The 12,252-nt window shown below is 43.7% G+C and overlaps 1 protein-coding gene across 21 annotated transcripts in view; it reads left to right on the forward strand.

Annotated features, from left to right (window-relative positions):
- The window catches only part of CAMK2G (calcium/calmodulin dependent protein kinase II gamma), a 122,372-nt gene that overhangs the window by 72,003 nt on the left and 38,117 nt on the right, over positions 1–12,252 (forward strand). For all 21 annotated transcript variants that reach the window (XR_012623974.1, XR_012623973.1, XR_012623972.1 and 18 more), the window contains 7 exons: positions 1,083–1,155; positions 4,271–4,373; positions 5,243–5,326; positions 6,156–6,250; positions 8,894–9,016; positions 11,325–11,408; positions 12,060–12,102. Coding sequence is in view for 18 of the 21 variants with exons in the window: in XM_074830630.1 (XP_074686731.1) it covers positions 1,083–1,155; positions 4,271–4,373; positions 5,243–5,326; positions 6,156–6,250; positions 8,894–9,016; positions 11,325–11,408; positions 12,060–12,102 (605 nt within the window). In the remaining 3 variants the exon portion in view is untranslated. The remainder of the gene's footprint in view (positions 1–1,082; positions 1,156–4,270; positions 4,374–5,242; positions 5,327–6,155; positions 6,251–8,893; positions 9,017–11,324; positions 11,409–12,059; positions 12,103–12,252) is intronic.

Genomic DNA, 12,252 nt, shown 5'->3' on the forward strand with positions numbered 1-12,252 from the left:
GTGGGGGTAGCAAATACACAGTGCTATACCTCCTCTCCTCTTTCTTCCCTCACTCTCTTGCCATCTTTTCCAGTAGCCAATGTCTGTTCTGTCAAATATTTCACTCATTTCAAATTTGTTCCCCATAGATTTGTAGAATTTGGTGAGGGGGCTGACCAACCCTGCAGTGAGGACACAGACCCATCTGAATTGCCTACATCTGGGTGCTTACTGCCCAGCCATAGCTGTCAAAATCCCTGCTCCATTCCACATTCACCCTTGGGAGCTGAGTAAATGTTTAGCAGCAGAGATGTTTTCAACCAGAAATGTCACCCATGAGTGTGTTGCAATGTCCTTATGCAACAGGTGTAAATAACATCTTGCTTTTGCCCCTGTGGTTACAGCAGTGAGAGTGGCAGAGACACGGTTTTCTGTGAGGTGGGGGAGTGCAGCATACTGCACTTAACAGGGGATGAGTCTGCTTTTCAGATCACTAACCCCTTAAGTGGGATCTGTACTTAAAAGGCACCCAGCAAGCGGGTGTGTGTGCACATTGTGTATGCAAAGTGCTCGAGATGCTTCTCTGAAAGCTCTGCAAACTGGCAGGCGCCCAGGAGTCATCATCCTGAATTTGCCAGCGGAGGCTGCTGCTCTCTAAAAGTTTATTCTTTGCTTGGGACTAGCCCAGCTGAATGTTTCCCGGAGTGATTGGGTCTTGCTTGCCCAATCTCGACTGCTGTTTGCAGATACTCGAGTGCCTTGGTTCTCCTGTGTGGGGTGGACACTGTTGGCTGAAGGAACAAGTGAGATGCTTAGTGTGATGTGGAGGAAAGGAAGGACATGATGGGAGGTAGGAAGAGAGGCTTTGTGGTCCTGCTATACATAGGATGTTTAGCATCCTGTTGCTGAGGGGGCTGAGCGTGTCCAGCTGTGACAGCCCTGAGCTGTGGCATCCAGTGGGCATGATGAAGGGATTCAGCCTGGGGTCTTGAACTCTCCTGGTACAAATATAAAAGTTAGGGAAATAGTTCTGGGATGAGATGAGATGCCAAGTGTATGTATGTGTGTGCATAACTCTGTGTGTCTCTCCCTTTATCTTACAGCCACTGTATTCATCAGATACTGGAGAGTGTGAATCACATTCACCAGCATGATATCGTGCACAGGGACTTGAAGGTAATATTTCCTCCGTGCCACAGAGGCTGAGGAGAGCAGCCAGGGGATCATTGGAAGAGGCAAGACAGGAATACTGTGTTGCCAGCTGGCAGGGGTTTTTTTACTTGAACTAGGCTCAGGGGTTCCTGAAGCACAAATTCACTCCTTCAAAGTTTTCTAGAGGGTGTGCTGAACTCCTGAGGAAGTTTTCAGTCTTCATGAACTTTGCCAGCTCTCAGCCTCTCTGAGGCAGCTCCAGGATGGAGTAGAGAACCTTGGAGTGCAATAGGCTTTCAGAGAAACTTGGGTAGGATTCATTATAATGAAGGACACTTTCTAGTCTGCCATTGAAGAGATCTCTAGAGACCTGGAGCAATCTCTGTTCAATCTGCCAGGATGAGTTTGTCTACACAGAGCATGTATATTTTTATTCTGCACTGTTTCCAAACACATGCCATTGGGCTAGGGCAGAGATGCACAACAAGAATTTTTCATGTCATTTCTTTCTTCTCTCATCAGTAGAAGCACTTTTAATCTAAAACCAAAACTGCTGGCCAGTTAAACACTGGGTGAATCAACCATTTGCCACATTATAACACATTTATAGACCCAGAGTCCCCACAGTGTAGTTACTTAAACTCCCTTCCCACGCAGTGCCAGCTGTACTGGGAGCTGGGCAGGCTCCAGAATGAAGAGGTTTGTGCGGGAAGGTCTGCCTGCCCTGCAGCCTTCTCTGTCTAAAGTGGGAATGGTGATGGCCACCAGTGGTCCAGTTAAATTAATGCAGGATGACACCTGCTACTAATGTTGGTTTTGGTTTGTTACACAATGCATAAGGGGAAGAGTAGAAGAATATTTTGCAGAGAGCAAGGTAAAAGCATGTTGCAAGCTCGGTGGCAGTGTTTCCCCCAGTGTTTTGATCTAGTGGACAGCTGTTAACCCTTAGTGTTTCTGGCATACTCCCATGCAACACTTTTGGCCTTCTGATTCAGAGCACTGTGAAAAAGATGCAAGTGATCTACTGTGGAAAGGCTGCTCTGGATTAGAGCTGACACCTGCTCTTGAGAAAACAGCCTCCAAGAGGCACTACTGTCCAAAATTAAGGCCTCTATGAAAATCAGTAGTGTTTTCCAGTACAGGATGGTTTAAGCTTTCCTTTGCATCCTGTGTGCAGGTATAATCTGTTTTGCTTCCCAAGTTTTGTTTGTGTGAAAGTTGTGAACTTGTTTAGAACTTGTCAGCTGTTAGACACTCCCCACTGTAGTAGTTAATGTGTTTCTCCTGTTGCTTGCTCTGATTCACTGAAACCATCCAGGCCTGAGGAGTAGCCATTCCTTTTAGCAGTAAAAGATCCTGTGCCCTTTATTTAATATTTAACTCCTTGCCAAAAACTTGGCTTTCAGAATCAGTGTGTAATAACTGCAGAGCTTGCTTCAAGGGAAGTTTTGTCTTTTGCACCTCCCTCTCACAAGCCTGTCTTTTGGCTGCCATGCTTTTACAGAACTTTAAATGTTGAGCTGCCCATAGGGACCGTAAGAAATTAGGGAATGCGTTCACATCCTTACCAAAAAGTATGTGAGACCTCAGACAACCCATATGTTGACAAACATGCACATGGATAAGCACCATTAGTCTTAAGGTGTTTGTAGCTGTATTTTAGAAGCAAATAGTGCTTAGCTAGCACAAGCCTGCCCTAAATTTCACTGTTCCTTAGTCAAGCCAAGCCCAGGTGTGATCTGAAGTCAGGAGGGATTTTCAGAAGACTTCATTGGTCTTCTGCTTTAGGGACTTGTTAATGCTGGTGAATTTTCATCAGTGTAGGTTGACTAAACACAATCTTTTCCACTTGCTATATAGTAAAAAGCCAGTGGCATCCAAATGTATTGAAACCCAGTTCCCCTTCCTTCCATGCTGCTTATGGCAAGGACTGTGATGGACAAGGCTGTTTTCCCTTCGTTCAAAGCAGATGCAAGGCACATGCCCAGTACTTTAAGGCAGGTGAATGAGCATCTTGTTCCTGTCAGGCAGAACAGGGACAGAGGGTTGCTGTGCTATGAAACTGGTGAGCAGGCTGCAGAAAAAGACCTTCATCAGATTTATGAAACTGAGACAAGCTCTTGTTTCTGGATTTCTAGGCTTCTGTCTTACTTGGTTAAAAACTTTAGTTGATAGGAATTGCACAAATGATCAGAAGGGGATAGGATGAGAAATCACTTTTGTCCTGCCTGTCTACAAGTTGCATTTCCTGCAGAGCTGTAATAGGCACCACCTTAAAGGCTTTGGGGTTTCAGAGAGTCCCATGTAACTAGTTGCTCTGGTGCTTCAGAGGAAGCTGCTGATTCTCAGTACAGTTTGTGGAGTTGTGTTAAGCCTTCTGCTGGAGTCCTCTGCTGGAACACAACAGAATTATGATTCAAGTGAGATTCATGTGAGGGGCAAAAGTCTGTCTCCCTTTCCTGGCAAATGGGGGAAGTGACATGGCTGCTTGTCATATAGGTGATGGTGGCAGTAGCAAGACAGAATATTTTATGCTGCTGTAAATGTGTACCATGAAAAAACAGCTTACAAGAATACTCACTGCTGGGCTGCTTATGCCAGTTTGAGGCTGAGGTTTTTCTGTAAGGAATGAAAGCTACTGCCTATCCAGATGATGCCTTCCCACATTATGGTGCTGTATTTGGCAGCCCTTATTAACGTCATATTTACTTTTCCAGTGCCTTGGGGCCTGTGTAATGTTCATGGGGAGAAACATCACTGCAGATTTTATCTACTGCATCTCCTGCCCCTTCCCTCCCTCCCACCCCAGTTACTCTCTGCTGGGATGACAGAAACAAGTTTTGAGTTCTGTGCTGCAGGAACTGTACTGCCAGTGCCCTCTGGTGTCAGCATGTAATTTATGGGCTGGGTTGGGAGAGGCTCTGGCTCCCATAGAGTGTTTGTGTTAGACTTAAGGATTTTCTGCCACTCTAGGTCAGAGCCATTTGTTGCTGTTGCTCTCCCTTCACCTGAACAGCTTTAGTACATACCTGCTAAATTCAGCCAGCAGATTGAATTTAATGATGTGAATACTGAGGTAGGAGGCTTTAACGAGGATGTCAGTCTTTCATTCTTATGCCTTTTTCTTTCTTCTCCCCAGCCTGAGAATTTACTACTGGCAAGTAAATGTAAGGGTGCTGCTGTCAAACTGGCTGACTTCGGACTGGCTATAGAAGTTCAGGGAGAGCAGCAGGCCTGGTTTGGTAAGAGTGTTTGAGCTTCTCACTTTTGCTCCCCCCTTTCCTAGTGGCTGGTTGAGTTGTACCCCCCCGAGTACTTTTTCTCAGCTCTTCCAGCACGCTTGTGTGTATTTGGCATTGCTGCTTCCTTTCCAAGCATCTCAGCCTATGGGTCCTTGGGCAGAAGCCTAGGTGCAGTAGAGGAAAGCATATGATAAATAAAGACAGAAAAGATGGCTATGTATTTCTCTGTTTTTCTTCTTGGTTTACAGTAGATGCTAGTGTCAGAGATGAATGCAGCTGCTAAGTTTAGACCCTGATCTGAACTTCCCTATTGCTCAGGAGTGTAGACATCTGGAATTCTGTTTGGTCATTTTACAGAAATGCATTTGACCTGGCCTTCCTTGGGCACATTTGTATCTGGCCTTATTGTTTAGCTAAAACATAATTAAAAATGAGACCTTTTCAGGCTAAACATCAACTCCAAGACTCTGCAGTGCTGCGGAGATTCTGGAGGAAAGGCTGCTTCTCCTGGTCTGCCCACACCATCTGGCAATCAGATGTGTCCCATCCATGTCTTGTGTTTTCAAACTCCAAGCCATTTTATGTAACGGTGATATAAGGCCTAGCATACGAGCCTGTGCCCAGCTGATTGACACGGTCCCTTTTTCTTTTCTGTTTTTCCTGCAATACATAGACACTTGATCCCATCTGATTTTCTTTATTTTTTTTTTCCCCTCTTGGTTTACCAAGGGGTAGCTCTAATAAATATGAGATGAAGGGTGGGAAGTGGGTTTTGGAATTTGTTGGTTACCACTAGTGGATTTTGTGATATGGCAAGATCCCTTCTGCTTGAGTACTGTAAGTACTTCATATCATCCATTTCCTGGCAGGGTTTGCTGGCACTCCAGGCTACCTGTCCCCTGAAGTCTTAAGAAAAGATCCTTATGGAAAACCAGTGGATATATGGGCATGTGGTAAGATTCTGTCAAAACATTTTACACTTAAACAACATTGTTTCATGTAGAAGAGCAATTCCGTATAACCTATTGCTGGGAGGGTGTGCAGTGCTCCTTCTTATTGGGTGGAGAGATGAAGGCAACTTGAGGATAAGCACCTTGTATAGATGGAGTTAATATTGGAGGCTGAACTCATTTGACTCAAGAGATAGGACCTGTCTGTGCTTTGCAGAGTCAGTTGTTTAGATAACTGTAGGAATTTCCTATTACATTAAGTATGTAGAAGATGAAATACTGAAGAGAGCCAATCTTTTAAAAGGAAAAAATGAAGTGTAAATGTATCTGGGACCGATAACTTTAAAGATATGCAATATCAGTGTTGCCTGACATGGACTAAATGGTTCTCTGCAGGCCAGGAGTATTAGCTTTGTCAGTGTCACTTTTGTCCCAAGACCATGCTCAGTAAGTATCTAAAAACATAGTCCTTCCTAGAAGTCCCTTGCTGCCCAGCAACCCCAGGTTATGTAGCTTCATTTTATTCTGAGAGCAGCTGGGAGTTGTGGCTCACCAGCCATGATAGCCAGAAGAGGGTAGAAGGACATCATGCACCTTGTTCTAGCTCCTGGCAGCTGTCATTAAGCACTGAACATGAAGTGCCAGGGTGAGGTTTAGCAGAGGAGAGCTTTGTACTGTCTTTTTCTATCTTGGAGGGCTAAATGTGATGGCAAATGAAGATATAGAGCAATCATTGTCTTGGGGACTGTCATTGCCTTGGGGAAGGAAGAGGGCTGAAGGAATAATTGGCATATTAGCCTAACCATAGTGTATCTGTGTCTCTCCCTCCCAGGAGTGATTCTGTACATATTACTAGTGGGGTACCCTCCCTTTTGGGATGAAGATCAGCACAAACTCTATCAGCAGATCAAAGCCGGAGCCTATGACGTAAGGGCACTTTCTTGCTGAGTACCTGCATGGGTGTAGAAGCCATCCAAAACATGGCACTATCTAATTTGGTGTCCAGCAGCAGGCCCCAAGCTACTGTGCAAAATGAAGTTTGGCATGTTCATACACCTCGTTGTCTTCACTGCCTGGGATACAGTCCTGTTGGGGGCTACTGAAAGGATGTGTGGAAAGCATTGCAGTGGGCACCAGGACGTTGCTGGTCATTAGGGAAATGCAGAGCTGGAAATGCAGATGGTGGGAAATGGTGTCTTCTCGTGCATTTACCAAAATGTGCTGCAGATATAGCCAATGGTAACTCTTTCAGGGGAGCCGAGGGAAGGTAGAATGATGGACCCTATCTTTATCAAGGCCTAATTAAAAGTACAGGGGAGTGTTCTGTAGAATAATAGCTTAAATTATGGCCTCTGGTCTCCTCAGTGCCATAGTGGAATTTCTTCCAGCTGTGGAAAGCATGGAGCCCAGCATGGACTGAATGGCAGGGGTCTTTGGAGGGGTGGCTCTGTGGTGGGGATCAGCATGGCACTTTGGAGTCTCTGGTAAAAAGCCAAGCAGTTCATGGAACAGTTCTCAGAGCAGGGCAAAACTGAGGTGTAAAAGGTGCCTGAAGGAGAAGAATAGCAAGGAGGTTAGTACTGGGGAGTAAAGGTGGTGTAAAACGTGGTTTACGTACCACAGCTTGAATGTTTGACGTAAGTTCTTCCATGTAAGGAGAGTCTCAGGAGGGAAGAAGGAACTCCTGGAAATCCTAGCTTAAATCCTGTGGGCATGAATATCAAGAGGAAGTTGGGGAATTCATTTTGTAAATTGTTCTGTGGTTTGTACTAAAATTAAAAAAAAAAAAAAAAAAAAAAAAAAAAGGAAAGAAGAAAGGGTTCTGGTGGACCCCAGTTACCTCCCAGCTTCTGTGCCTGAGACCTTGAGAGCGGCTGTACTGGTGAGAACAAAGGTCTGCCTAACCCTGTGTCCTGGCTTAGTGGCTTCCTGAGTGAAAGTGAAGTGATATCTTTGTACTTGACAGCCTTAAATGGACTTGTGTTCTCTTGCTTTCCTGCCCCTCTTGTTTCTGTGTTGCTTGTTCTTATTTGGTTTTGCACTAATTATATCAATGGGGATTTTCAAAGTACTTAGGCGTTAAATGTCTAACTCTTTCTGTAAGTCATGAGGAGTGAAGTGCCTGATGTCTCCTATCTACCTGTTGGTTTTGAATTCTTACCTATAATGAACAAGTATCAGTAGATTCCTCCCCTGTTTTATGTGGTAGAAAACAACTCAAGTTTTATTGGCGTACCTGGCCCTGGTGTCCTTACTCCAGTATGGAGGAGCCTGTATGCACTGGGGTGGTCTGTTCTCTTTTGGCCATAGAGGAACTGGCAACTGTGAATTGGACTTTGTGCTGTTGGGTGAGGGTTTGCAAGGCATTACCATGAGTATCTTGGAGTTCGGGTAGGGGGGAAAGTGTCCGGGCTTGAAAGCTCAGTATCATAATTTTTGAGTAGTCTCTTGTAACATTTGCAGAACAAATTGTGTAATGTCTTGCTGATGCCTGAGAATGCAGAAATAAGATTATATGCAAATCAAATATCTTGGGTGTATTTTTATGACCCAACTGAGCAACGCACAAAATGCAGGAGAAAAAGAGATGGAATAAACTTTATCTAAATAATGTAGTAGAGTAAGGAAATGTTCTCAGAATAGATCAATCTCTGCCCCCCCCACCCCCCTTTAAAGACAGGGAACTTTATCCCAACAGTACATTTATCTTTGTGTTCTCAAGTTCACCTGTATTTGTACAGTAGATTCATAGGAGTGAGACGTACTGCATTTAATTTCAGCATGTTGTCATCTATAACACACTGCAAGCATCTGGAGGATGGTGTAAATATCTCATCTTTATCATTATTGGAATTATAAGAGAGAGCAGTTATCCCTCATAGATGATCAGCAGCTGAAATACTTGAGAATCTGTTCTTTGCTCCATGCTTCTCTATTCCCATCCACTATTACATCTCTCTTGCTCCCCAAGTAATGATCTCTGGTACAGTAGATGCTTGATAACAACATGCTGGTGGGTCACTACACCTAAGTGACTGGTATTGTTCCAGGATATTGTGCTTTATGGTGGGGAAAGTATACCTGATGGGATATTCTCTGTTAGTCATTTTTGCTTTCATGAGGTTTTGCTGTAGTTAAGTGTGATTTTGCATATGCTGTTATAGCTTTTTAGCATGCTGGAGAAAGTGCAAGGTGGGGTAAAAAAGATAGTACTTGTCTTTTTCATGTCAGAACTTGGTTAAAAAGATCTGTGACTTTAAGTTTTTGACTGTTGAGTGTGAAAGAAATTCAAAGCTCTGAGTGATTCCTAAAAGGCTTTTAAACTGTTAATCTTTCTGCCTGTGTCTGGTGAATGGTACAGGTGTGTCCTGCTGTCTGGTACCATTCATTTTCTGGATTCTGTACAATTTTTGTTCAGCATGGGTTTTCACAAAAATTGATGGTTTTTGCAAGCATGTTAGCCTGGTATCAAAAGGGCAAAAACTGGAATTCAGCTGTGTAGGAGGGAGAAACTCTTCTGCTAGTAGAAGATATTTGTAGTTCATCATCTGTTCCTTCTTCCTCTTTCAGTTCCCATCACCTGAGTGGGACACTGTGACTCCCGAAGCAAAGAATTTGATCAACCAGATGCTGACGATAAACCCAGCAAAGCGCATCACAGCTGACCAGGCTCTCAAACATCCATGGGTCTGCGTAAGTATTTTCCTCTATTACAGGCTGATTTGTGGTTTACCCTGAACAGACACTTCAAGAAGACTTAGCTGCAGAGGAACCCAGAATATTTTAAATATTTCAAATTGTGATTTTTTTTGTTTTTTGGAGGCTGACCTTGAACAAGCCGACTGTGTCATGCTGTGGTGCTTTTATTGCCACTGTAGGAAAAAAAGAAATACCTTATTCTTTTAGAAGTTTTATCAATGTCCATAGTTTCTGTTTTTCCCCACATCTCCTCTTCCAATCCATATCATCCTAAAATGTCAGATGGAGTTTGGCATCAGACAAAATATTTTAGGATTATTTTGTTCTTCATCTCTACTTCAGTTTATTGCATTGCATCTTTGCGATGTTGGAACATTTCTGCTGTGCTGCAGCTTAACTGGCTGTAAACAAAATCAGCAAAAAAACTTTTGCTGTTCTGCATTTGTAGTTTCTGCCTTGCCAGACCCCACACATAAGTATTTTTCATCTTTTGCAAAGTTGGCAAGGAAATCCCAGAATGCAGCTGGGAGTGGGCTTAGGGGAGGGCAGCAATGGTGCACTTTTATCTCTGCAGTATGAAATAGAAAGGTCTAACCAGATGCTCTTGTAATACCATAGCATACTTCTGCTTTCTAGGATCTGTCTAGTGTATTTCTTTGCTCGTTTGTTCTTGAGGAGCTGTGATGTTTTTTTCCTTCTGCCACAAAACAACAAATTAGCAATTTAAACTTACTTATGTAAACATCTGTGTAACAGGAGTGTAGTATCTGCTGTAAAGTGATGCAAGTTCCTTGGAGGTCAAAACTTCACACTAGCTGAAACTTTGCATCTCTTTTTTTTTCTCCTTGCATGCTAGTAATCAATAGCAGTTCCTGTATATTTAACTTTTGTCCTAATGCCTGTAACCAAAGCTGTATGTATTACGATAGCTCGTTCCCTGTGGCAACATAATATAGAACAGTTCAAGAGAGGCTTTACTTCTCTGAGTTATGAGGAGTTCTGTTTCATTTCACAGCCATTTCAGCCTCTCACCCAAACTGCCTCCTGTTGAGTCAGTTGCTTCCATTTGCTCTGCAGTCTCTGTGTACAACATATGTTTTTTTTCTGGAGTTGTATTGCTCCTCTGAAGTAAATGTGGTAGGAAGTCTTGAAAGTTTATCTGAGACACTGAGTTTCTTAGCATCACTGAACTTCTGAAGTGCATGTCCTGACTCTTGTAAGCCCACATGGAACAACTGGACATGACTGTCACTCCTAAGGAGGCTGTATGAACAGTGGTCACTACAGTTGTTAGAGGACAGTTTAGCTACATTCTCCCTCCACACTGCTGTGTGTACTGCAGCAGGTGACTAGCTTTGACAGGATCAAAGCAGAGACTTCCCATGAAACTAGCTGAATATGAGCATGGTTTACAATTCTTCTGGGTATTGCAGAATTTTTTCCAAGCAGGAGAAAGGTAATGGAGGGTTTGTACACACTGATCTGCCAAGTTAGTAATTCACCCAGTGTCCCTGTAAAGGGAATTCAGGCTTATGGCTCTATGCAAGAGCAACAGCTACTTGGCATTAGTCTCTGGTTTCCTCACGTGCTCTAAATGCCTGGCAGCATCAGTCTCTTGTTTCCTTGTGCACTCTCAATGACTGGCAACACTTCTGGGAAGTTCTCTTTTTGCAGCTGATGGGATCCCAGTCTATTGTGGGTGACAGGTGTGCATCACTGGCTAGAGGTTAGGCTCAGGTTTTTGCATTGGTATAATAGAGCTATATGATCTTTCCTCTTACACACTGAAAATCTATTTCTGCAAAACTGATGCAAAGATGCCAAGGCCTCTGCTAGTCAAGCACTCACATTCAGGGAGTTGCCATGTCCAGGAAGGCTACTGCTTGGTAGTCTTCACTTACTGCTTGGAATTTCCCCTTAGAGCCATAACTAATGCAACCCAGATCTTTTCTGTAGTGCTTCTAATGCAGTTTCCTGTGGGTATGCTTGTTCATTTAACTTTGTTTTCTAACTGTCTTGATCCATTTGTGTGTCTGAGAGACAGGGAGCATTGACTTTCATCTGTACCTTAGTCATAGAGTTTCTTGGGCACAGTCCTGTAATATCCAACCTTGACTTAACCTGTTTTGCTGTATTGAGAAGTTCTTAAGTTATGAACCAGTTGCAGTGTTTTGCAGCCCTGCAGTGGTGAGAGGTTTGGCCAAGTCAGCTTACATGTCACAGTTTTGTGCAAGTGGCATGAACTCCCCTGGCTGATTTGGTTAGGGTATGTTCCTGATCTTTTGCTGTTTCTGTTTTTCAGCAACGATCCACTGTTGCTTCGATGATGCATAGGCAGGAGACTGTGGAATGCTTGAGAAAGTTCAATGCTAGAAGGAAGCTAAAGGTAAGTTTATGTTAGTTTGCCTTAAGTTTGTTTTTAATCCCTTGAATTTGAGGTTAAGGACTTCCTAGCAACTTTTTTTTTTTTTATGATTAGCTCACTAATGTTACTGAAGTACCTTATGTGGTCCTCCAGTACAGGGCACTAAAGTATTGTATTGAGGAGATGGGTAGTTTCTTTCCCCAAAGCTGAAAGTTTCCCATACCTCTTCTGCTACATTATCACTCTTTCTACTTTCTGCAAGAGAGCTGAAATAGAGCAACTGGTTCTTAACTGCTGGGACTTTTAGTTCTGGTCATTCTCTGCCTCCCAGTAATAGTGTATCAGTTGCCTGTAGCTTGGGCAAAGCCTCTGGCCTGTGCATGAAGTGGCTATCTGCTGTTTGAAAGCTAGGAAGCAACTGTGTGTCTAAGCTTAACTCTTGGTGCCATTTTAGATTTCCTAGGCTATCCTGCCTGGACTCTAGCAAGGCAGGACTCTGAGAGATCCCATGTCAGGTCCAACAGCCACGTGTGGGAATCCTGGATACACTGGGACTTTCCATGTAGCATTGGGATACCTCTGCTTTGGCACCTGACACACTGTTCTCCACGGGTCAGCCCAGCCCCTTCTGAAGTGACATTGTCTGTTACCCCTGCTTTCTCTTCCCCTCAGGGTGCAATCCTTACGACAATGCTTGTGTCTCGGAATTTTTCAGGTAGGTTCTCACTGTTCCCATCCGTTCTTTGGTTTTGTTTTGTGTGAATGAGGGGATATTTTAACCATTCTGGGGTTGAGTAGGAGGGGAGGAAACATGTTCACAATTCATCATGGTATAATGGTGGTTGCTTTGCCTTGGCTGGTGACC

The sequence above is a fragment of the Strix aluco genome, chromosome 7, assembly GCF_031877795.1.
Source record: "Strix aluco isolate bStrAlu1 chromosome 7, bStrAlu1.hap1, whole genome shotgun sequence".
Classification (NCBI taxonomy): domain Eukaryota; kingdom Metazoa; phylum Chordata; class Aves; order Strigiformes; family Strigidae; genus Strix; species Strix aluco.